This window comes from Myxocyprinus asiaticus, chromosome 9, assembly GCF_019703515.2.
Source record: "Myxocyprinus asiaticus isolate MX2 ecotype Aquarium Trade chromosome 9, UBuf_Myxa_2, whole genome shotgun sequence".
In the NCBI taxonomy this organism is placed as follows: domain Eukaryota; kingdom Metazoa; phylum Chordata; class Actinopteri; order Cypriniformes; family Catostomidae; genus Myxocyprinus; species Myxocyprinus asiaticus.
In genome coordinates, this window is record NC_059352.1 from 5,995,629 (window position 1) to 6,019,160 (window position 23,532).

Consider the following 23,532-nt stretch of genomic DNA (forward strand, 5'->3'; position numbering starts at 1 on the left):
TTGAATAGAGTTCCCAGTGTTGCATTACTGTACCTGCAGCGCTGTATTACCTGTTTTCTGCTAATTATTGTAAATCTTCAACCACCGCAGAGAGCTGGCAACAGGACTGCAAGAGCTGTCTGGAGTGTTCGAAGGAAAACGGTTGTCTGCGCTGCTCTGAACGGCTCTTCCTTTTCCTCAACAGAGATGGCATGAGTCACCACGGCTCTTGCCTTCACTCCTGTCCCTCTGGACACTTTGGCCTCCGAGGGAAAGACGTCAACCGCTGCATAAGTGAGTTCATCGTTGATGTTAATTACAGTAACATACTGTAAGAACGTTTCATATCAAATCAATTTATGATAATTTTTAACAGTCCAAACCTCTTGCTAAAGTTATAAATCCTATGTATAAAAGGATACTTGCGATCTTAGATGCTCCAGGTCAACATAGTGTTCCAGCCATCCTAACATTCACAATATAGTTACATATATGACGCAAAATATCGGTTTACCTAGCTATTTTGTATATATCACTGCACAACATTCATAAACGGGTCAATGATGTGATGTGCTTATATTTGGTCCGGATCTGTTATTCAGAAATACATAAAAACTGCAACACACTCAAAACAATTACTAGAAAAAACAGCTCTACAATAATGAACATGTTTTCAATTTCTGAGTTCAAAGTTATTTTGACATTTTTTCTGAGGGTCAAACTCTGGAGACAGTAGAATAAATAAATAATTAAATAAAAATCAAATGAAAAGCTGAAATTTTTGAAAAATTTATGTTGGCATGAGTAGTGCAGAGTAATATTTTTAAATTATTTCTTTAAAAAAATAAAAAGGGAAACAATTTTATTTTAAAATTTTATTATTTGTAAAAAAAACAAAACAAAAAACAAAACAAAAATTGTCCACCAAATCAAAGTCAGGTGGTGTAAGCAACATGCAGGAAGCCATTCTGTTTTCATGTGACAAAAAAAAAAAAAAAAATAAAAAAAAAAAAAAAAAAAAACACAGAGGGGCCCTTAAGGAATTAAAAAAAAATTCCAATATTTTGACATTTTTTATAAAAAGGTACAATTCATTCACGTCAAACTGAGTAACCCTGGTATTATTCTCCTTCTTCATAGACTCTAAAATGCATGATATATGTAAAAAAAAAAAAAAAAAAAAAAAAAAAAAACTTTGTTTGAGCTTTTTTGACATTAATGATTAAGTTGTGTACACTCACGTGTATTCAAGGAGTGAGGAAAGTATTTTAATACATTTTACTTGATGGTTACACCATTTGATATTTTTAAAGTCATTAAATCCATTTATTTATTTATTTTGTAGAAAATGCTAGAAATGTTTTTCAAAAAAAGTATAAAACAAACACAAACACATGGACATTTCTACTACAAATGTTTAAAACTAAATTTTTAAAAGATTTCTCGATAACACTTTATACTAACTGTCATTAATAAATCATTAACAAACATTATGTAATGCTTAACAGCTCATAAGTTAATGTGTATTCAAATAGTTAGAAGTATGAGATAATGTGCTTGTTAAAGTTTACTAATACATTTAAATAACATTAACTAATGAGATGTTGAGCATTTAAATACTTACAAATGTTATTAAACTTTCATTCATATATGGCCTTGCACTTTTTAACATCTACAAATGATTTTATCAAATGTTATATCATAATTAACAGATTAATACATTTTAATGCTAAAATATTAATAACATTTTCCATAAATGATTCATTAATGAGCTCATACACTTTTTACATTTACATTACATCACAGGTTTCAGAAATTATTAGTATTTTAATATTTGAATATACTGTACACTAACTAATGATCTGTTAAGCATTATGTAATGTTTATTAATGATTTATTAATTAAAGTTATTTTAAAGTGTTACCGATTTCTCATTTAAGACAACATTATTTGTCAACAACGCAAACGGCAACTATTTACTACAACCAAATTGAACTGATAGAATTTTATTCACATTTTCGGCACAGATTTTGAGGGAAAATATGTGGAACAGATATTTGGGCTATAATGCCCTTCAGCCATGACTATATTCACAAATAAAGCATGATCCCTTGTAATTTATTGCAACTCATATTTCAGAGCCAAGGTTGACATTTAATTAGTGTTAGTAACTAATCTCAAAAGAGTAACCCAAAATTGTCTTTATTATTTGGAACTTTGCATTAGAGCTCTTCTGGTATTATTGCCTCCTTGAGATGTTTTGCCTATGCTATGTTCCTCATTTGCAATGTAAGTGGCTTTGGATAAATAAAAAAGTCTGCTAAATTAATCCATGTAAAATTCTAATATTTCTTTAGATTAGTCCCCGAAGTTCTTTTTAGGGCCATATGTCTCTTTAAAACTTGCCAAATTTTGTATACATTTAATCATGATACATATTTCTCCCAGAATGCAAAGCTCCAGAGTGTGAGATGTGCTTCAACAAAGACTTTTGCACCAAGTGCAAAGGAGGCTATCTGCTCTTCAAAGGCAAATGCTTCAAAAGCTGCCCCGAAGGCACATTTCGCCAGTCCACAGACTGTGTTGGTGAGCGCTTTATTCTTTTCAAGGCTTTCTTTATGGGTAGATGTCATTAAACTCTCATTACCATGCTGAAAAAAGCCTATCCGTCATGTTGCAATTAAATCAAGAGGTTTCCTCAAGTGTGGCAATAAAGAGCAAGGTATGAGCTTTGAGAAAATTCCTGCTTACATTTATCAGGTTGTTTACAAGACAGAATTCAACATGAGTGCAAATAAAAAGAAAGAGTTTATATAAGAGTTATATAAGAGTTTATAAGTTTATCTCTTTGTACTTCAGAAGGATGTGTGTTCAGTCCCATTGGTTTCTGGGGTGAATGGAGCTCTTGTCAGCACAATGGTCTGAGCTGTGGTGTCAGATGGGGTCAACAGAGTAGGACCCGTGAGCTGTCAAGTAACATGCCGGAAGAGAAAGAGACACTGTGTCCACCTCAGACTGAGAGCAGGAAGTGCCGTATGAAGAAGAGGTGCCTGAAAGGTGAGAATTGTTTTAAAAATGACAGTGAGACTGGAAAAGTCTATGCTTTCAAACTTCAAGTCAACCAGTGATGCTGACCAATGAGTTGTAACTTGCAAATTATTGTGGCGGTACCATGGTACATTGATAGTATCAGATAATACCATGGAATTTTGATGTATACCATGGTACTGAATGATTACCATATTTATATACCATAGTACTACCATTGTATGTCCAAAAAGCGTGGTGTTGCAATAATAGAGGTCTATAAAAGCATGATATTACTATGGTACAAACTCCAAAAATCATATGCCGTACTCCTGAATAATTACTATATTCATGTATCATGGTATTTACATGGCACTGCAAGGTATTTCAAAGAATACTATTGTATTACCATGCTACATGTCCAAAACATGGTATTACTGTTGTGAAATTTGCAAGAACAATAGTACTACCATTGTTACTTGGTTATATATCAAAGGCTGTCATGGGATTACCATGGTACATGTCCAAAAACAATAGTAGTACTATAGTACTTGGTCATATATCAAAGAATAACATGGGATTACCATGGTACATTTTCAAAAACATGGTATTACTATTGTGCAATGTCCCAAAACCATAGAAGTACCATGGTACTTTTTTTTTTTATACCAAAGAATAACATGGTAAAACTATGGCACATATCCAAAAACATGGTATTATTACTATTGTGCAATGTCCAAAAAACATATTATTACCACGGTACTTGCTTATATATCAAAAGATATCATGTTATTACCATGGTACAATTCCAAAAACATGGTATTACTATTGTGCAATATCCAAAAATCATAGCGGTACTATGGTACTTGGTTGTATATGAAAAATAACATGGTAAAACAACGATACATGTCCAAAAACATGGTATTACTATTGTGCAATGTCCAAAAACCACAGCAGTACCATGGTACTTGGTTTTATGTAATAGGACATCATATTATTACCCTGGTACATGTCCAGAAACTTGGTATTACTATTGTGCAAAGTGCTACAGTAGTACCATGGTACTTGCAAATATATTAAAGAATATCATGGTATTACCATGGTACATTTCCAAAAACATGGCATTACTATTGTGCAATGTTAAGAAACCACAATAGTACCATGGTACTTGGTTATATATCAAAGAATAACATGGTAAAACCATGGTACATTTAAAAAACATGGTATTACTATTGTGCAATGTCCAAAAACCAAAGTAGTACCATGGTACTTGGTTATATATCAAAGAATAACATGGTAAACCATAGTACATTTCCAAAACCTTGGTATTTGTCTGGATTTCTGGTTGATCTGGTGGCGAGTCCTGTTTCCACACATGTCTCTGTGTGTTTGTTTACAGATGACATGTGATCGTTGTCGCTACGGGGTTTCCTCGCAGGGCCGGTGGGCTCCTTATCCCGATCAGTGGCACCTGTCCCCATTTCCCTTTTCCCTTTATAACTCCCTCGTGTTTGCTGTCTTGTGCCAGATTGTCTTGTGACTCTCCCCAGTTCCAAGTCCTGGTCTCCTGTCTCTGTCGGTTGATTATTGCTGTTTTGCTCCTGTGTGTGTTCGGCTCCCAGCCAATTCCTCCTCGTCATTGCCGTACGCATCCAGTTCCAGCAGTAATCACTACACTCACTTTCTTGCCCTGTTTCTTCCGGTTCCCTCATCTGCTTCATCGGCTGTGGCTCTCCACATTTGCCCTGCCGCTCTCCACTGACATCAACTGGACTGATCTATCCCCACAGCCCTGTGTTTCAGCTGCTGCCTGCTCTGCTCAACCAAATGCTGGTTTTGTTTTGACTATTTGACTCTGTCACTTACTGGTTTTCATTAAAGCATTGGAATTTATTTCCCTGGTCTCTGCCTTCTTTTTTTTTCAGCGTCTTTATTCGTTGAGCTACCCAGGCCCCTGGTCTCTGCCTTCTTGACTGGTCCTGACATTACAGTCTGGCCATCATGGACCCCCCTGAGCAACTGGATCTAATGATGGTGGTCTCGCATAAGGGAGCCCTGCTGGGTCGCCATGAGAAGCAGTTGTCCTCCACCAACCAGGTTCTCGAAGTTATGGCTCATCAACTGACCGAGCTTACAGAGCAGATACGGCAGCTGTGGAACATGGCCAAATCCATCTCTTCTGCTGCGTCCCCTCCATCTGCGCCTCCACCTCCTGCCAGCCCCCTTGTCCAGCGGAGATCTGAACCACGGCTCAACTCGCCTCCTTCCTATGATGGCAATCCTAGGTCCCAGGGTTCACCCACATCAGAGCCTCCCGAAGCTGAGCCCAGATTCAAATTCGTCTATCCGCAGAGGAGAGGTGACGTTGAAATACGCAAGGGCTCTCTCTGTACTGTGCTAAATCCAGACACTTCTCCAATGTGTATCCGGTAAAAGCCACCGCTCATTATTAAATGGGGGCATACTGGTGAGTGCAATGTCTGTTGATTATGCCCCTGTCCATCACACTCTCCTCCCTGCCATGCTCCGCTGGAGGAAGGGCCAACATCACTTCTCAGTGTTCATTGTCTCTGGGGCTGAGGGGAATTTCATCAACTCCTCCTTAGCCACCCAGTGGGGCCTGCCCATCCTGTCTCTGCCATCTCCTCAGACAGCCAGTGACCACAGTGGAAGATCATTGGAGAATATCTCCCAAGTCACGGCCTCTGTGAGTCTGCTTATTTCCGGCAAACATGAGGAGGAATTGAGCTTTATCTAATCAGGTCGCCCTTTGCTCCTGTAGTATTGGGGCACCCCTGGTTAGTAAAGCACAATCCACAAGTTTGTTGGGATAAGGGCTCCATCTCTTCATGGTGTTCCTATTGCCTTGAGCATTGTCTGGGGGCTGCACCCTCTCCTGTCTTGTCCTCTCCTTTGTTTCAGATTGAACAAGCAGATCTGACGGGGGTTCCGGTCGATTACCATGACTTGGCAGGGGTGTTCAGCAAGTCCCTTGCCGCATCTCTTCCACTGCATCGCCCTTATGACTGTGCTGTGGGTCTGCTGCCAGGAACTTCTCCGCTACGGGGTCGTCCTTACTCCTTGGTCCAGAACGGGAGGCCATGGATAAGTTCATTTAGGAGTCTCTGGCAGCGGGGCTCATCCACCCTGCCTCATCCTCTGCTGGCGCAGGGTTCTTCTTTGTGGGGAAGGATGGTTCGCTTTGCCCCTGCATTGATTATCGTGGGCTAAATGACATCACTATCAAGAACAAGTATCCTTTACCTTTGATGTCTTCAGCCTTCAGTTGTTGCAGGGGGAGACCGTCTTTACAAAGTTGGACCTGCTTACTAGTTCCACATGTGGTCAGTTCCGTTCCTGGAGTTTGTAGTCTCCTCTGAGAGGATTCGCGTGGATCCTGGCAATGTAAGGGCTGTTTGCAGTTGGTCAATCCCAGATTCCCGCAAGGCCCTGCAGAGGTTTCTGGGATTTTCCAGCTTTTATAGATATATTTAACCTCCACCAAGGAACAGTTTCTGCAGTCTGCCGAGTCCCAGGTGGCCTTTGATAAGCTTAAAACTTTATTTACCTCAGTGGCTATTCTAATTTTCCCAGAACCATCTCATCGTTTTGTGGTGGAGGTAGATGCATCAGAGGTAGGCATTGGAGCAGTCCTTTCACAACAGTCTCCTTTGGATGGTTTGACTCACCCCTGTGCTTTTTTCTCCCACCGTCTCTCACAGGCTGAACGGAACTATGACATCAGCAATTGGGAGCTCTTGGCCATTAAGCTGGCCTTTTGAGGAGTGGCGCCACTGGTTGGAAGGAGCCAAGGAGCTGTTTGTGGTCTCGACTGACCACAAAAACTTGTAATACATCAAATCAGCTAAGAGGCTGAATTTCTGGCAGGCTCGTTGGGCATTTTTCTTTGTGTGGTCTGACTTTACTATCTCATACCATCCGGGCTCCAAAAATACTAAGTCAGATGCACTCTCTTGAGTGTTTCCTGGACCCGAACCCCGGTCTGTCCAGGCCCCATCGTCCCCTCCAGTCAGGTGGTTGTGGCGGTCTCGTGAGAGATCGAGGCTCAGGTCAAGAGAGCGCTCAGGACGGTACCCGCTCAGAAGGGGTGTCCGGGGGGGGGGTCTACTGTTTGTTCCCAAGTTGGTCCAGTTGCCTGTCTTCCAGTGGTGCCATGCTTCCAATGTTTGTCTGTCATCCGGGAGTCAGGCACACACTGGCGCTGGTGTGTCAAAGGTTCTGGTGGCCAACAATGTCTAGAGACATCCGTTGATTCGTGGCGGCCTGTCCGGTCTGTGCTCAAAACAAACCCTCCAATTGCCCATCTGCTGGCCTCCTCTAGCCCCTTCCCATTCCCTCCCATCCTTGGTCCCATATTGACCTGGACTTTGTTACTGGTCTTCCCCCGTCCCTGGGCAATACCGTGGTGTTAATGGTGGTGGATCATTTCTCCAAGACTTCCCATTTCATTCCCCTCTCTAAGCTTCCCTCTGCCCGGGAGATGGTGACCGCTGTCATAGACCACGTTTTCCGTATCCATGGCCTCCCGGTGGATGTGGCCTCTGAAAGAGGCCCGCAGTTTGTCTCCCATTTTTGGAGAGAATTTTTCCAGTAGTTAGGGGCCACCGTTAGTCTGTCATTGCTTTTCATCCTCAGACTAACGGCCAGACCGAGCGGGCTAACCAGGACTTGGAACGGATGCTCCGTTTTCTGGCCTCCGAGAAACCTGCCTCCTGGAAAACATGGTATTACTATTGTGCAATGTCCAAAAACCAAAGTAGTACCATGGTACTTGGTTGTATATCAAAGAATAACATGGTAAACCATAGTACATTTCCAAAACCTTGGTATTTGTCTGGATTTCCGGTTGATCTGGTGGTGAGTCACTCTGTTATGTCGTGCTTCCTGTTTCCCCACATATCTCTGTGTGTTTGTTTACAGATGCCATGTGCTCATCGTCGCTACCGGATTTCCTCGCAGGGTCGGCAGGCTCGTTATGCCGATCAACGGCACCTGTTCCCCATTTCCCTTTACCATTTATAACTCCTCGTTATAAAGACTGTCTTGTGACTCTCCCCAGTTCCCAGGCTTGGTCTCCTGTCTCTGTTGGTCGGTTCTTGCTGTTTTATTCCTGTGTTTGTGTGTTCAGCTCCCAGCCAATTCCTCCTTGTCATTGCCGTAATCGCTCACCTTCTTGCCCTGGTTCTCCTGGTTCCCTCGTCCTCTCCATCAGCCGTGGCTCTCCACATCTGCCCTGCCGCTCTCTGCTAACATCACCTGGACGGATCTTTCCCATCAGCCCTGTGCTTCAACTGCCGCCTGCTCTGCTCACCTGAGTGTTGGTTTAGTTTTGACTGTTTGACTCTGTCGCTTATTGGTTTTCATTAAAGCATTGGAATTTATTTCCCTGGTCTCTGGGTCCTCCTTGACTGGTCCTGACAGTATTACTATTGTGCAATTTCAAAAACCAAAGTAGTACCATGGTACTTGGTTATTTATCAAAGAATAACATGGTAAAACCATGTTACATATCTTGGTTATATATCAAATAATAACATGGTATTACCATGGTTCATGTCCAAAACAAAACAACAACAACAACAAAAACATGGTATTACCATCTGTCTGGCCAAGACATCACATTTTATCACAAATAATGTTGTCACATTTGCAAGAGAGTGACAGAATTTCATTCAATTGTTTGTGGCATAAATAAACACAATGTGACAAGATAAATACAGTGTTTTTTGCTAATCATCTGAATGCTAGTTTAGCCGTGTTTAGTGAATATCCTCCTTAAGCCTTCTCTTGTTGGCTCATGAAACCTCTCGATTTCACATCTATAATAGTGGCTCGCTGTCCCGAGCTCTACACATCCAAACATTCTTGAAGAGCTGAAATTGGTCATTTTCATTGTCTAAATTTGGTAAATTGTCTTTTGTCTCCTTTTGATGCTATACTGGAAATAATTTATTGGCAGAAATGATCATTACCACTGACATATCAGATGTCTGGTGGCATTAAGAAAAGGATACATGTGATCTCTGTCGCCTTCAGACGCCGCTAATGACACCCATGTGTGATGCAAAGACTGCATGGCAACTTAAAATATTATTTTTTTTTGTATGCATGGAATACCAGGATGACCTATTTGCCAAATTGTGCAGTATACAACAACAGAGTTTTCTGCGTGGAATACTATATCCCGCAATGCAATGCGCTCAACCTGACCTTCCATTTTTAGTGTAACGAATGAATTGGAAGTAATAGACTGTGATTTTTAACATCTATTTTTTTAAACTATGTATTTAACCACACTGACATTTTTGCACAAAATTGGATCAATAATGCAAAATAACTTTACTTCTGAAATAACTACTTAATTTGCTGAATTTTACATGCAACAAAGTGATGTAATGTGAGAATAATATAGCATACTGTTTCACATATGCCTAGTATTTTTTTTATTTATTTTTTTATAGACTTGAGTGTGTGAAGCCTATTTGTTCGTTTCAACATACTGTACATCACTGTGACCGGTGAGTGACATTTGGTTTAAAGATCCTTAAAACAAAAGTTTCTTTTTAGCAGTAGGTCAGCTTTCTGGCTCTCATTAAAATATAAAAACCTAGAGACTCCTGCATATTAAACTTTACTTCTGCTCCAAATTTCTGCAAATTATCAAAAGACATATCATAGTCATGTCACAATCTGATTGCGCAAATAAGGCTATTTTCTTTGGCCTTAGTAAGTGAAGGGAAAGGACCCTTTGTTAGTGTTTGTTGACAGATTTGTCCCATAGTATAAAAGTATTTTGATAAGATTATAACCCATATTAACTTCACTTTGATTTATTAAAAGATTGAGGACTTTATTCTAGTTTATTACTGTAAGTAAATATATGCACACAGAACCAACCTATTATCTTTTGCTACCCTTTGCCTAATTTCTCAATGAAGATGTTCCATCAAGGATAGCAACAGAAGTATAGACCATACACAAAGGCAATAAAATGCATAATTTTAAGTCATGGAAACGTGATGAAGAAATAAACATTTAGCTGCTGTAATTAAGCTTTAAACAAGTCGAATGACTTTCCAAATTCTTTTTCAGTGCATGACCAAAACATTTGATTCAGCAGAAATGCATGTGCATGTTTTTGGAGTGGATATTTAAAGTGTGAATCTCCCATGCTTTTTCAGCTAACATCATCTCCAACTCTTTGTTTAGCTAACGGATGAAAATGAATTTGTGACGGTTCACATTTTCCGTTAAAGAACAGTGTAAAGGAATGTGAGACTGAAGCTGTCACAATAAATGTATGAACCTTACATTTAAATAATAATGAATATTAAGTTGATTAATTTAGCCAGATGCCAGTGCTGTGCACATACAGTATGCATGTATGCTGTGCATACAGTCTGTGGTGTCCTGGTAGTACTTCCAAATACTGGTCTTACAACATACCCAAAAGCAGATACTTTCCAAACACCAGCATTCAGTACAGTAAATTTTAGAGCAGGGTTGGAAGGTTGACCTCCAGGAGAAGGACTGAGCAGTCTTCCCATAAAGAAAATATACAAATGAACAGATGTTTGTCATCTCGGGTACTCATCTGAACTATCATAGTAAAAAACTGTTTTAAAACATACACTAAAAAATATTTTGTGGTGAAGTACAACCCCAATTCCGAAAAAGTTGGGACAGTATGAAAAATGCTAATAAAAACAAAAAGGAGTGATTTGTAAATTATATTGACCCTTTGCTATATTGAAAGCACTACAACTACACATTATGTGATGTTTTACCTTGTGAATTTCATTATTGTTTGAAAATGTACAGTTATTTCAAATCAGATGATTGCAACATGCTCCAAAAAAGTTGAGACAGGGGCAATTTAAGACTAATCACAATTTTATGAGTTGAAATAACAAGGCGATGTGAAACAGATGTTAAACTGGTGAGGCAATCGTGTCATAGTATATAAGGAACCTCCAAAAACAGCCTAGTCCTTCAAGCGCAAAGATCATTCGAGACTTGTCAGTTTGCCAACAGATGCTTCAAAGGTTCAAAGTTAAAAGGTTCAAGGAACCTGGTCAAATCTCGGTGCGTAAAGGGCAAGACGAAAACCACTTCTGAATGCGCGTGATCTCTGATTCCTTAGACATCACTATCTTAAAAAACATCATTCATCTGTAATGGATATCATGAACATGGGCTTGGGATTACTTTAGTAAATCTTTGTTAGTCAACACCATTCGCCGCTGCATCCACAGATGCAAGTTAAGACTTTACTATGTAAAGGAGAAGCCCTACATCAACACTGTCCAGAAGCGCTGCCGACTTCTCTGGGCTCGGTCTCATCTTAGATGGAAAGTAGAACAGTGGAACTGTGTTTTTTGGTCTGAAGGGTCCACATTTCAAAAAGTTCTTGAAAAACGAAGTCGTTGTGTTATCCGGGCCAAAGAGGAAAAGGACCATCCAAGCTGTTATCAGTGTCAGGTCCAAAAGCCAGTGTCTGTATGGGCCAGGGGTGTGTCAGTGCCCATGGCATGGGTAACTCGCACATCTGTGAGAACACCATGAATGCAGACAGATATGTACAAATTTTGGAGCAACATATACTGCCATCCAACACTGTCTTTTCCAGGGAAGTCCCTGCATTTTCCAGCAGGGCAAATTCAAACCACATACTGCCCGGATTTCAAGTGCATGACTGTGTAAGCAGAGAGTGTGGGTGCTAGATTGGCCTGCCCGCAGTCCTGACATGTCTCCAATTGAGAATGTGTGGCGCATTATGAAGCACACCATACGACAACAAAGACCCTGTACAATTGAACAGCTAATGATTTTATTCAGTATTTTGTTTCTATTGTCAGTAATGCAAGATGATGTTGTCTATTAGACTATATAGCATGCATTAAGCTTCCCTGTGGAAGGTTTCCGTATATCATGTGGTAAATGATTTAACGTGTTTATCAGAGAAAGTTCAAAATGGGAAATGTTCCTATATAATGTCCATTTACATTTGACTAAATTTAAGTACCATGTACATTACATTTGTAAGTAAAAGTTACTGTATTAACTGAAATGTTTAAGTTTCAAAATGTACTCACTCAGTTTGATCAATAATACATCTTGAAGTTAAGTAGATATTACTTAATTTTATACCATTAAAATAAAATGTGCAAAAACCTGCAAAATAAAAGTAAATCTTACAAGTAACTGTTTTAAGTGTGTGAATACAGAATACACTGTGCTCCCCATCAGTACCTTTGTGGTTTGTCTCTGAAGCTGACACCTCAAAGACTTATTTGAGAGGTGGCCAATGGGGAACTGATGCATTAATTGTGACCTAAAATGTCCTCAAATTAACAAAGACTAATTTCCTTTCTTCTCTTTGTCCAAGTTTAAACCCCAAGAGCTAATCAAAGTCAGACACCACATCTCATGACAGATCACAATACTTCAATACATGACTCAAACTTACCTGCCCAAATCATAAACTGCAAACATCTGATCTTAATATGATTTATGTTGGTTATCAGAGGCTGGTTTAAAACTAGATGATTTGTGGCAGTAAATATGGACTTTTAGTGCTCTGTGAAGGTTAAGAGCATGAGCATAATTGGAGAAGATGGAAGAAGTTAGTGTGTTTTTAACATGGCTGATAAAGAGGGGGAAACCAAAAGAACGAAAATGACTTAGAGATGTTAAGACAGATGGAAAAGTAGAAAGAGGTATTTCAGAAAAAAAGTTAAATGCATAGATGGGAGCCAAAAATTATTTATTGATTTGTAACGATGAAGCAGAGATTAATTGACAACAGATAGAGAGAGAGATAAAAAAAAAAGACCAGAGAGAATGAATCAGAGAAAAACAAGCAAAATGATGGAGAAAAAGCACGTTCTAGCCAGGCCATGGTGTTTTCCAGACCAAAGACCCAATTCCTTAGGTCATAATAACTGTTTACTCCAGTTTTATGACATCCTTATTATGCTCCCTTTCAAAGACAAACATGGATTATTATTTGGTTTCAGCTCACAAAAAAATGAGAATAAATTCTCTGAAGTATCCACCTCTGCTCAGTATTTGTTCTGCTTTAGCTCCAAAATATTTTTTTCCTAACCAAGACAGTACATACCACCCTAGAGCTCCTCTGTTGTTGATTTTGAAACATAAATTCAAACCAGACATGAACGTTTGAAGTACTACAGGGAGCTCAGTGCACCATTCTCAGGTTCTGAGCCATCCAATGCGTGACAGCAAATAAATGACCTCCACATACTTAAAAACATTGCAAATTGATGTCATTTTTGTGCTGATGCATTAGAAATGTCACTCAGCCAAGATTATAGATGTGAAAGATCTTGAAATAATCATTCCTAATACAATACCATTTAAAAGTTTAGATACACTTAACTGAATTTATGTTTCTCATGATATTATATCTTAGGGATAGTTCACCCCAAAAGGAAATTCCGTAATTTACTTGCCCTTTACTTGTCATTCCAAACCCGTGTGACCCATTTTAAATTTGAAAGAATGTTGATTCTGTTCTTTTTTCCATAAAATGAAAGTTATTTGGAACTGGCAGTCCCTAATATTCTGCCTAACATCTTTTTAGTGTTCCATGTAAGAAAGTCATAATACTTTGGAAGGTGAGTAAATGATGATGGAATTTCTATCTCTTTAAAACCCTTTTGATTTAAAGGCTTATGCATAAATGCTTTATATTAATTTTGTTGACAGATATAAATTGTGCCTACATATCAGAATCAGAATCAGAACGAGCTTTATTGCCATGTATGCTTACACATACAAGAAATGTTTATTTGTGACAGAAGCTTCCAGTGCACAAACAATATAGCAACAAGACAGAGATAATAATAATAATAATAATAATAATAATAATAATAATAAAAAGCTAATAGAAAATATATGTATATATAGAAATACACAAAAAGACTACATATATATATATATATATATACACACACACATATACAGTTGAAGTCAGAAGTTTACATACACTTAGGTTGAAGTCATAAAAACTCATTTTTTTAACAACTCCACAGATTTCATATTAGCAAACTATAGTTTTGGCAAGTTGCTTAGGACATCTACTTTGTGCATAACACAAATAAGTTTTCCAACAATTGTTTACAGACAGATTGTTTCACTTTTAATTGACTATGTCACAATTCCAGTGGGTCAGAAGTTTGCATACACTAAGTTAACTGTGTCTTTAAGCAGCTTGGAAAATTCCAGAAAATTATGTCAAGATGCCTTTAGACAATTAGCCAGTTAGCTTCTGATAGGAGGTGTACTGAATTGGAGGTGTACCTGTGGGTGTATTTTAAGGCCTACCTTCAAACTCAGTGCCTCTTTGCTTGACATGATGGGAAAATCAAAGGAAATCAACCAAGACCTCAGAAAGTCTGGTTCATCCTTGGGAGCAATTTCCAAACGCCTGAAGGTACCACGTTCATCTGTACAAACAATAGTACGCAAGTATAAACACCATGGGTCAACGCAGCCATCATACCGCTCAGGAAGGAGACACATTCTGTCTCATAGAGATGAAAGTAGTTTGGTGCGAAAAGTGAAAATCAATACCAAAACAACAGAAAAGGACCTTGTGAAGATGCTGGAGTAAACAGGTAGACAAGTATCTATATTCAAAGTAAAACGAGTTCTATATCAACATAACTGGAAAAGCTGCTCAGCAAGGAAGAAGCCACTGCTCCAAAACTGCCATAAAAAAGCCAGACTACAGTTTGCAAGTGCACATGGGGACAAAGATCTTACTTTTTGGAGAAATGTTCTCTGGTCTAATGAAACAAAAATTGAACTGTTTGGCCATAATGGCCATCGTTATGTTTGGAGGTAAAAGAGTGAGGCTTGAAGAAGCTGAAGAACACCATCTCAACCATGAAGCATGGGGGTGGCAGCATCATGTTGTGGGGGTGCTTTGCTGCAGGAGGGACTGGTGCACTTCACAAAATAGATGGCATCATGAGGAAGGAAAATTATATGGATATATTGAAGCAACATCTCAAGACATCAGCCAGGAAGTTAAAGCTCAGTCACAAATGGGTCTTCCAAATGGACAATAACCCCAAGCATACCTTCAAAGTTGTGGCAAAATGGCTTAAGGACAACAAATTTAAGGTATTGGAGTGGCCATCACAAAGCTCTGACCTCAATCTGATAAAAAATCTGTGGGCAGAAATCGTGTGCGAGCAAGGAGGCCTACAAACCTGACTCAGTTACACCAGTTCAGTTCAGTTGTGAGAACCTTGTGGAAGGCTACCCAAAACGAATTAACAATTTAAAGGCAATGATACCAAATACTAACAAAGTGTATGTAAACTTCTAACCCACTGGGAATGTGATGAAAGAAATAAAAGCTGAAATAAATCTTTCTCTCTACTATTATCCTGACATTTCACATTCTTAAAATAAAGTAGTGATCCTAACTGACCTAAGACAGGGAATGTTTTCTACGATTAAATGTCAGAAATTGTGAAAAACTGGATTTAAATGTATTTGGCTAAGGTGTATGTTAACTTCTGACTTCAACTGTATATACAGTTGTGCTCAAAAGTTTGCATACAATTGGAGAATTGGTAATATATATATCATTTTTAAAGAAAACATGAGTGAGCAGGCAAAACACATTTCTTTTATTTCTTATGGGATTCATATTCAACTGTAGGTTATAACAGAATGGCACAATCATAAAACAAAACATGGCAACAAAGAAAAAAAATTTAATCCCTGTTCAAAAGTCTGCATACCCTTAGTTCTTAATACTGTGTATTGCCCCCTCTAGCATCAATGACAGCTTGCAGTCTTTTGTAATAGTTTTCTATGAGGCCCCAAATTCTTGCAGGTGGTACAGCTGCCCATTCATCTTGGCAAAATGCCTCCAGGTCAAACAAAGTCTTTGGTCGTCTTGCATGAACCACACGTTTGAGATCTCCCTAGAGTGGCTCAATGATACAAAGGTCAGGAGACTGTGATGACCACTCCAGAACCTCCACCTTTTTCTGCTGTAACCACTGGAGGGTCAACTTGGCCTTGTGCTTAGGGTCATTGTCGTGCTGGAAAGTCCAAGAGTGTCCCATGCGCAGCTTTCGTGTAGAAGAATGCAAATTGTCTGCCAGTATTTTCTGATAACATGCTGCATTCATCTTGCCATCAATTTTCACAAGATTTTCCGTGCCATTAGAGCTCACACCTTAGAACATCAGTGAGCCACCACCATGCTTCACAGTGGGGATGGTATTCTTTTCACTATAGGCCTTGTTGACCCCTCTCCAAACATAGCGCTTATGGTTGTGACCATAAAGCTCTATTTTGGTCTCATCACTCCAAATTACAGTGTGTCAGAATCTGTGAGGTGTGTCAAGGTGTTGTCGGGCATATTGTAACCGGGCTTTTTTGTGGCATTGGTGCAGTAAAGGCTTCTTTCTGGTAACTCGACCATGCACCTCATTTTTGTTCAAGTATCGTCATATTGTGCTCCTTGAAACAACCATTCCGTCTATTTCCAGAGCAGCCTGTATTTCTCCTGAGGTTACCTGTGGGTTTTTCTTTGTATCCCGAACAATTCTTCTGGCAGTTGTGGCTGAAATCTTTCTTGGTCTACCTGACCTTGGCTTGGTATCAAGAGATCCCCGAATTTTCCACTTCTTAATAAGTGATTGAACAGTACTGACTGGCATTTTCAAGGCTTTGGATATCTTTTTATATCCTTTTCCATCTTTATAAAGTTCCATTACCTTGTTAAGCAGGTCTTTTGACAGTTCTTTTCTGCTCCCCATGGCTCAGTATCTAGCCTGCTCAGTGCATCTATGTGAGAGCTAACAAACTCATTGACTTTTTATACACAGACACTAATTGCAATTTAAAAAGCCACAGATGTTGGAAATGAACCTTTAATTGCCATTTAAATCTGTGTGTGTCACCTTGTGTGTCTGTAACAAGGCCAAACATTCAAGGGTATGTAAGCTTTTGATCAGAGCCATTTGGGTGATTTTTGTTATCATTATGATTTAAAAAGGAGCCAAACATCTATGTGATGATAAATGGCTTAATATGATCACTATCCTTAAATAAAAGTCATATTTTCAAAATCAATGCCAAGATTTCACAATTTCTGCCAGGGTGTGCAAATTTTGAGTACAACTGTGTCTATCTATCTATTTATCTCTCTCTCTCTCTCTCTCTCTCTCTCTATATATATATATATATATATACACATACATACGTATGTACAAATACAAATCTGTTATATACAGTGCAAGGGAATGTAATGCAGAAGAGGTAGGATATGTTAAATAAATATAATTGACTAAGTTGTGTATTGCACGTAATTATTGCACAATGGGGCAGTTGTTCATGAGATGGATAGCCTGAGGGAAAAAAACTGTTCTTGTGCCTGATGGTTCTGGTGCTCAGAGCTCTGTAGCGCCGGCCAGAAGGCAACAGTTCAAAAAGGTAGTGGGCATGGTGAGTGGGGTCCAGAGTGATTTTTCCAGCCCTTGTCTTCACTCTGGAAGTGTACAGTTCTTGAAGGGTGGGCAGGGGGCAACCAATAATCCACTCAGCAGTCTGAACTGTCCTTTGTAGTCTTCTGATATCTGAACCAAACCAGACAGATATTGAAGGGCAGAGGACAGACTCATTGACTGCTGAGTAGAACTGGATTAGCAGCACCTGTGGAAGGTTGAACTTCCTCAACTGGTGAAGGAAGTACAACCTCTGCTAGGTCTTTTTCACAATGTTGTCAATGTGGGTCTCCCACTTCAGGTCCTGTGAGATGGTAGTGCCCAGGAACCTGAATGACTCCACTGCTGCCACAGTGCTGTTTAGAATGGTGAGCGGGGTTAATGTTGGTTTGTTCCTCCTAAAGTCCACAATCATCTCCAATCATGTTTTGAGAATGTTGAGCTCCAGGATGTTATGACTGCACCAGTGAGCCAGCTGTTCAACCTCCCTTCGGTATGCAGACTCATCGTCATCTTGGATGAGGCCGATGACATTAGTGTCATCTGCAAACTTCAGGAGCTTGAAAGAGGGGTCCTTGGCAGTGCAGTCATTGGTATACATGGAGAAGAGTATTGGGGAGAGCAAACATCCCTGGGGGGCACCAGTGCTGATCGTACATGTGCTGGAAGTGTATTTCCCCAGTCTCACTAGCTGATGCCTATTCGTCAGAAAGCTGGTGATCCACTGACAAATAGACGTGGGAACAGAGAGCTGGGATCCTTGCATTTGTCCCTGCTCTGTCCAGATTTTGCAGGATATGATGCAATCCCATGTTGACTGCATCATCCACAGATCTGTTTGCTCTATAAGCAAATTGAACGGGATCCAGAAAGGTCCAGTGATGTCCTTCAGGTGGGCCAAAACCATTCTCTCAAATTATTTCATGACCACAGACGTCAGAGCGACGGGTCTGTTGTCATTAAGTCCTTAAGATCTTTGGTTTCTTTGGGAAAGGGATGATAGTGGAGCGTTTGAAGCAGCAGGGAACTTCACACTGCTCCAGTGATCTGTTGAAGATCTGTGTGAAGATGGGGGCCAGCTGGTCAACACAGGAAACTTTTAGACAAGTGGGTAAAACACCGTCTGGGCCCTGTGCTTTCCTTGTCTTTTGTTTCCGGAAGACCTGCAACACATCCTCTTCATAGATCTTAAATGTTGGGGGGGGGGGGGGGGGGGGGGGTTGGGGGGGTTGGGGGGGTGGAAAGGAGGGTGGTTGCAGGTGTCAGAGCGGGCATGGTGTGTGAGACTGGGCTTTTCAAATCTACATTAAAACACATTCATCTCTACAATGATGCAGTGTCATTAGCTGAAAATTTGTTTATCATCTTCTCAGAGTAGCTTATTTTAGCCACTTTAATTTCCTTAGTTAGTGTGTTTTTGGTCTGTGTATACATGATTTTATCCCCGCTTCTGTAAACATCCTTTTTGGCATGACGAAGCTGTCTGAGTTTTGCTGTAAACCATGGTTTGTCATTGTTGAACATTAAATAAGTCCTAGAGAGGGGGCCTGGGTAGCTCAGCGAGTACTGACGCTGACTACCACCCCTGGAATCGTGAGTTCGAATCCAGGGCATGCTGAGTGACTCCAGCCAGGTCTCCTAAGCAATCAAATTGGCCTGGTTGCTAGGGAGGGTAGAGTCACATGGGGTAACATCCTCGTGGTCGCTAAAATGTGTGGTTCTCGCTCTCGGTGGGGTGCATGGTGAGTTGTGCATGGATGCCGCAGAGAATAGCGTGGGCCTCCACACACGCTACGTCTCCGCGGTAACGCACTTAACAAGCCACGTCTCAGAAGAGGAGGCAACTGAGATTCGTCCTCCGTCACCCAGATTGAGGTGAGTCACTACGCCACAACGAAGACTTAGTGTGCATTGGGAATTGGGATTCCAATTTGAAAAAAACAACAACAAAAAAATCCTAGTAGGAATGCACATATCCTCACAGAAACTGATATATGACGTTAGGATAACGTTCAACAATGACAAACCATGGTTTACAGCAAAACTCAGACAGCTTCGTCATGCCAAAGGGGATGCTATGAATGAACGATAGATATGATCTGAATTATATTTTTTAATGAATGAGTTGGACTTGATAGTGAAAGAAAAAGCAGCCAACATGTGTCCAGCATACATGGAAAATTGTTAAAGGAATAGTTCAACCAAAAATGAAAATTCTCTCATCATTTACTCACTTTCATGCCATCTGAGATGTGAATGACTTTCTTTCTTCTGCAGAACACAAACAAAGATTTTTAGAAGAATATCTCAGCTCTGTAGGTCCATACAATGCAAGTGAATGGTGATCAGGCCTTCAAAGCTCCAAAAAGCTGCCTTTCTGCAAATTTTGGAGCTTCAAATGTCTGGGAACCATTCACTTGCATTGTATGAATCTACAGAGCTGAAGCATACTTTTAAAAATCTTTGTATGTGTTCTATAGAAGAAAGAAAGTAATTTTTGGGTGAACAATCCCTTTAAATATGGTTTAAAACGCAAATAATTTGGATGATTCTTACAAAACTTGTCAAGAAAATGTCCTGCTCCTGTTTTACTCCAAAATCCAAAAAAAAAAAAAATAATAATAATAATAATATATATATATATATATATATATATATATATATATATATATATATATATATATATATATATATATATATATATATAGCATACGAAAGTGAAACCTACTGTTAGGGCCATTACTGTAAGAAATGTTACATTGTGACACTATCTTCATGACAATTCTTCACATTTTACCCCACATTTTTTGTTATTGCGATGCATAAAAAAAGAAAAAGCAAAACAAGATGGTCATTATGATGGTCAAAAAAGTGTTGGCCTTTATAATTTAAATTGATAAGTTTTTATACATCATAGCAGTACTCCCTTAAAATCAGTGTACAACAGTTTTTTTTTCTTCTTACTGTTATACAGTTAAAAATTGCTGTGTTAAGGTAATGAGGATCATAGTGTTGTATGGAACTGAGAATAGTAAAAGTAAAACATTCAGATATGTTACGGTAATGAGAATTGAGGGGGTAAATTGTGCCTAAGTGTCCTGAAAATAATGTCACAGTGCCAAAAATCTTAACGGTTCTACTTTATGCAAAATATAAAGTCATATTTTTTTTATGTATTAATTTGCATTTAAATATGACCACAATATTTTCTTGACAGCTTTTGTGAGAATCACCCATCTCATTCCCATCCCTAAAAATAATCATATAATACAAATGTCACACGGGCAAGATTATAGATGCGACAGACATGTTAAAGTGATCAAACTGAATTTTTTATGCAAAGATGTCATATAAATAATAAAATTAAGTATATGGTACCACTGCCTATATTAAAGTGGCTTGTAGACTGTATTATTCACGGCCTCATGTGGATATCATTCAATCTTGACAGATAAAAGGAAGAATGAAAGGAGAGAAGAAAGAAGAAAGGCACAGAAAAAGCTGAAGCTCTTCAGTAACAGAACCGTCACGGAACATACATGAGGAACGTAAGATTCTGGGAAGATTCAGCAGGATGAGGAGACAGTCGCACTTGTTATGTTTTATTAATTGATAATACTGTATATGTAAACTATTTTTTTCATAAACAAGCTATTTTTTATATTTGTATAAATATATGTTAATTGTAACATTTCTACTTTAAAAATCAGGATATGACATGTAACGAGAGATCACACATCTGAAAATCTTTTTTATGTATTAAGTTTTGTTTACATTACTATGGAATATCATAACCTGTATTTATGCATTCTTTTTGACAAGTTGGGGAGGGTTTCACCCAACACAACCATATGACTACCGAAACTTCTGTCATCATTTACTCACCCTCATGTTGTTCCAAAACCATATGATTTTCTTTGTTTAGTGGAATACAAAATGAGATGTTAAGCAGTATGTTACTCTAAGTCACCATTCACTTTCATTACTTATTTTTTACTATACAACTAAAGTAAACGGTCTAATGGGCTTTAGTATTACATGAGTAAGTAATAAATGATGACTTTTTGAAATTATGAATTAAAATTTTTGGGTGAATTATCCCTTTAAACCTACAGTACAGTGTGGTTTAACAAAGACAAAATGCATGTTGGGCTATGACACTGTACATTTCTGTTTGATGTATAACAGACAGACAGCGTCAATCTCTTGTCATGTGGCCAGCGCTTCCTGTACGTGGTTTGGGCATCTTTTTCTCCTGTGTGTTTGCCAGCTGCATACTCTCCCTGTATTTGCACTTCTTCACTATAACGGCATTAGAGAAAAAAGACACGGAACAATGTTGTGTTGTAAAAGGATGCCAAGGTCATGGCCTTGCAATCCATTTATTCAATCTCCTGTCATAAGAGACTGTGGAATCGAGCCATGTGATTGGCTGTAGACCTGTCATGTGACCCAATGAGCACAGATTTGTTCCTTAATTTGTATAAAGAAAACAAACTATGATAATAAATTAATTTGTTTTGTCCTGTACATTTGTAAGTTAACTTACCACTATTGTGCATACTTAGTTTATCGAGCTGAATTTCAAGAGTAATATTTCTTTATTTTCTTATACCCTCGTGTGTACTCTTAAACCCAGGCTCATTGGATCACTCTTTTATTTCAACTGATTACTGTCCCCTTGTGAAAAATGAAATATTCTTCAACATGTTGCTTTTGTTTTTAGATGGATGGGAATTTACTGATTTGGATGTGATTTATTTGCACTTTCCATGTGTTGGTTTTCACATTACTCTCACAGGCTGTTGAATTGTGTTTACTGGAAAAATCACAGTTTGTAAGAGAAATGTTTCTCAAGTGATTAGCCCCAAATGGGCATTTTGAAAGTGATAGAAAAGAGAAAGGGGTGTTTTGTGTTATGAAACAAAGAAATCAGGTGTTCAGAGAATAAACACTTTTTCTAAAGGGTATATCAGTTGTTAACAATGCTTTTTTGGTGTACAGTGGCCCCAGAAATTTTGTACACCAAACCCACCTTTAAAAATTATGAATGTCACTGCATTAAATAATAAAATATCAAGCAAGTGGCATTTGTATTAAGGAAACATAGCACAAGTATACTTTTCATACAAAACATTTCACAAAAATAAGTTTAAGTTAGAAATGATAATATATTGAATATATATTCGATATATAATCATTTCTAACTTAAACTTCTTTTGTTAAATGTTTATTGTAGGGTGTATATTGTATATTATAAAAATACTTTTAATAATTGTCAGAGTTCGAGCTCAGTGATTAATTTAAGCAAATAATGCAAAACTTTTAGGTTCAAATCAAATGCATAGGACTATAATATTAAGTGTACAATAAGTCACTTTGGATAATTAAAGTCAAATGACAAATAACCAACATGATCACACAGGAAGTCGGGATGTTGTTTCAGAGATTTTTTACTAAAACAAATTGAACAAATCAGACATCCTTAAAAATACTACAGAGTTCCTGATTTTTAATAAGAAAACACATTACCTGTCTTGCTGCATAAACAGCTTCTACTCAGAATTTCATTGTTCCATATTCAACCATAAGATGGCGGTATATATATATATATATATATATATATATATATATATACAGTATATTGAGTGAGGTTTCTATTTGGAAATGAACTCAGACACTTCAAACGGGCTGTTTCTACATCTCAGTAGAGGCACGAGGGTCACGAGCTCCCAAAGAAACTTCTCAACAAACGTTAAACATCTCTGTGGGAGTGTTTGGGAAAACATGCCAAAAACAATGTGAGATGACACATTATATGATGTGTTGTGAGCCTTATGCTGTGCAAACAGATCTAACCTGACACATGAAGCTTAACATGATAATGGTTTCAGATTATAAGGTCTTATATTTTATATCAACTCCTTGTTAGTTTGTTGTTATTTTAGACTGATCTCACAGTGAAATATGAAACAGAAGTTTACTTTTCTTTCGTTAAAATCGGGTT

At 38.5% G+C, this 23,532-nt stretch overlaps 1 protein-coding gene across 3 annotated transcripts in view; it reads left to right on the forward strand.

Annotated features, from left to right (window-relative positions):
• LOC127446438 (R-spondin-2-like) overlaps nt 1-22,486 on the forward strand; it is a 29,904-nt gene extending 7,418 nt beyond the window's left edge. The window contains exons 2-5 of one of the 3 annotated variants that reach the window (XM_051707341.1): nt 91-273; nt 2,428-2,565; nt 2,839-3,036; nt 20,977-22,486. In XM_051707341.1, coding sequence (XP_051563301.1) covers nt 91-273; nt 2,428-2,565; nt 2,839-3,036; nt 20,977-21,068 — 611 coding nt within the window. In that variant the 3' untranslated portion in view covers nt 21,069-22,486. Of the gene's footprint in view, nt 1-90; nt 274-2,427; nt 2,566-2,838; nt 3,037-4,405; nt 4,686-8,155; nt 8,289-20,976 lie in introns of those variants that run through there. The other 2 variants (XM_051707340.1, XM_051707342.1) reach the window with 2 other exon arrangements.
• The last annotated feature ends 1,046 nt before the right edge of the window (nt 22,487-23,532 follow it).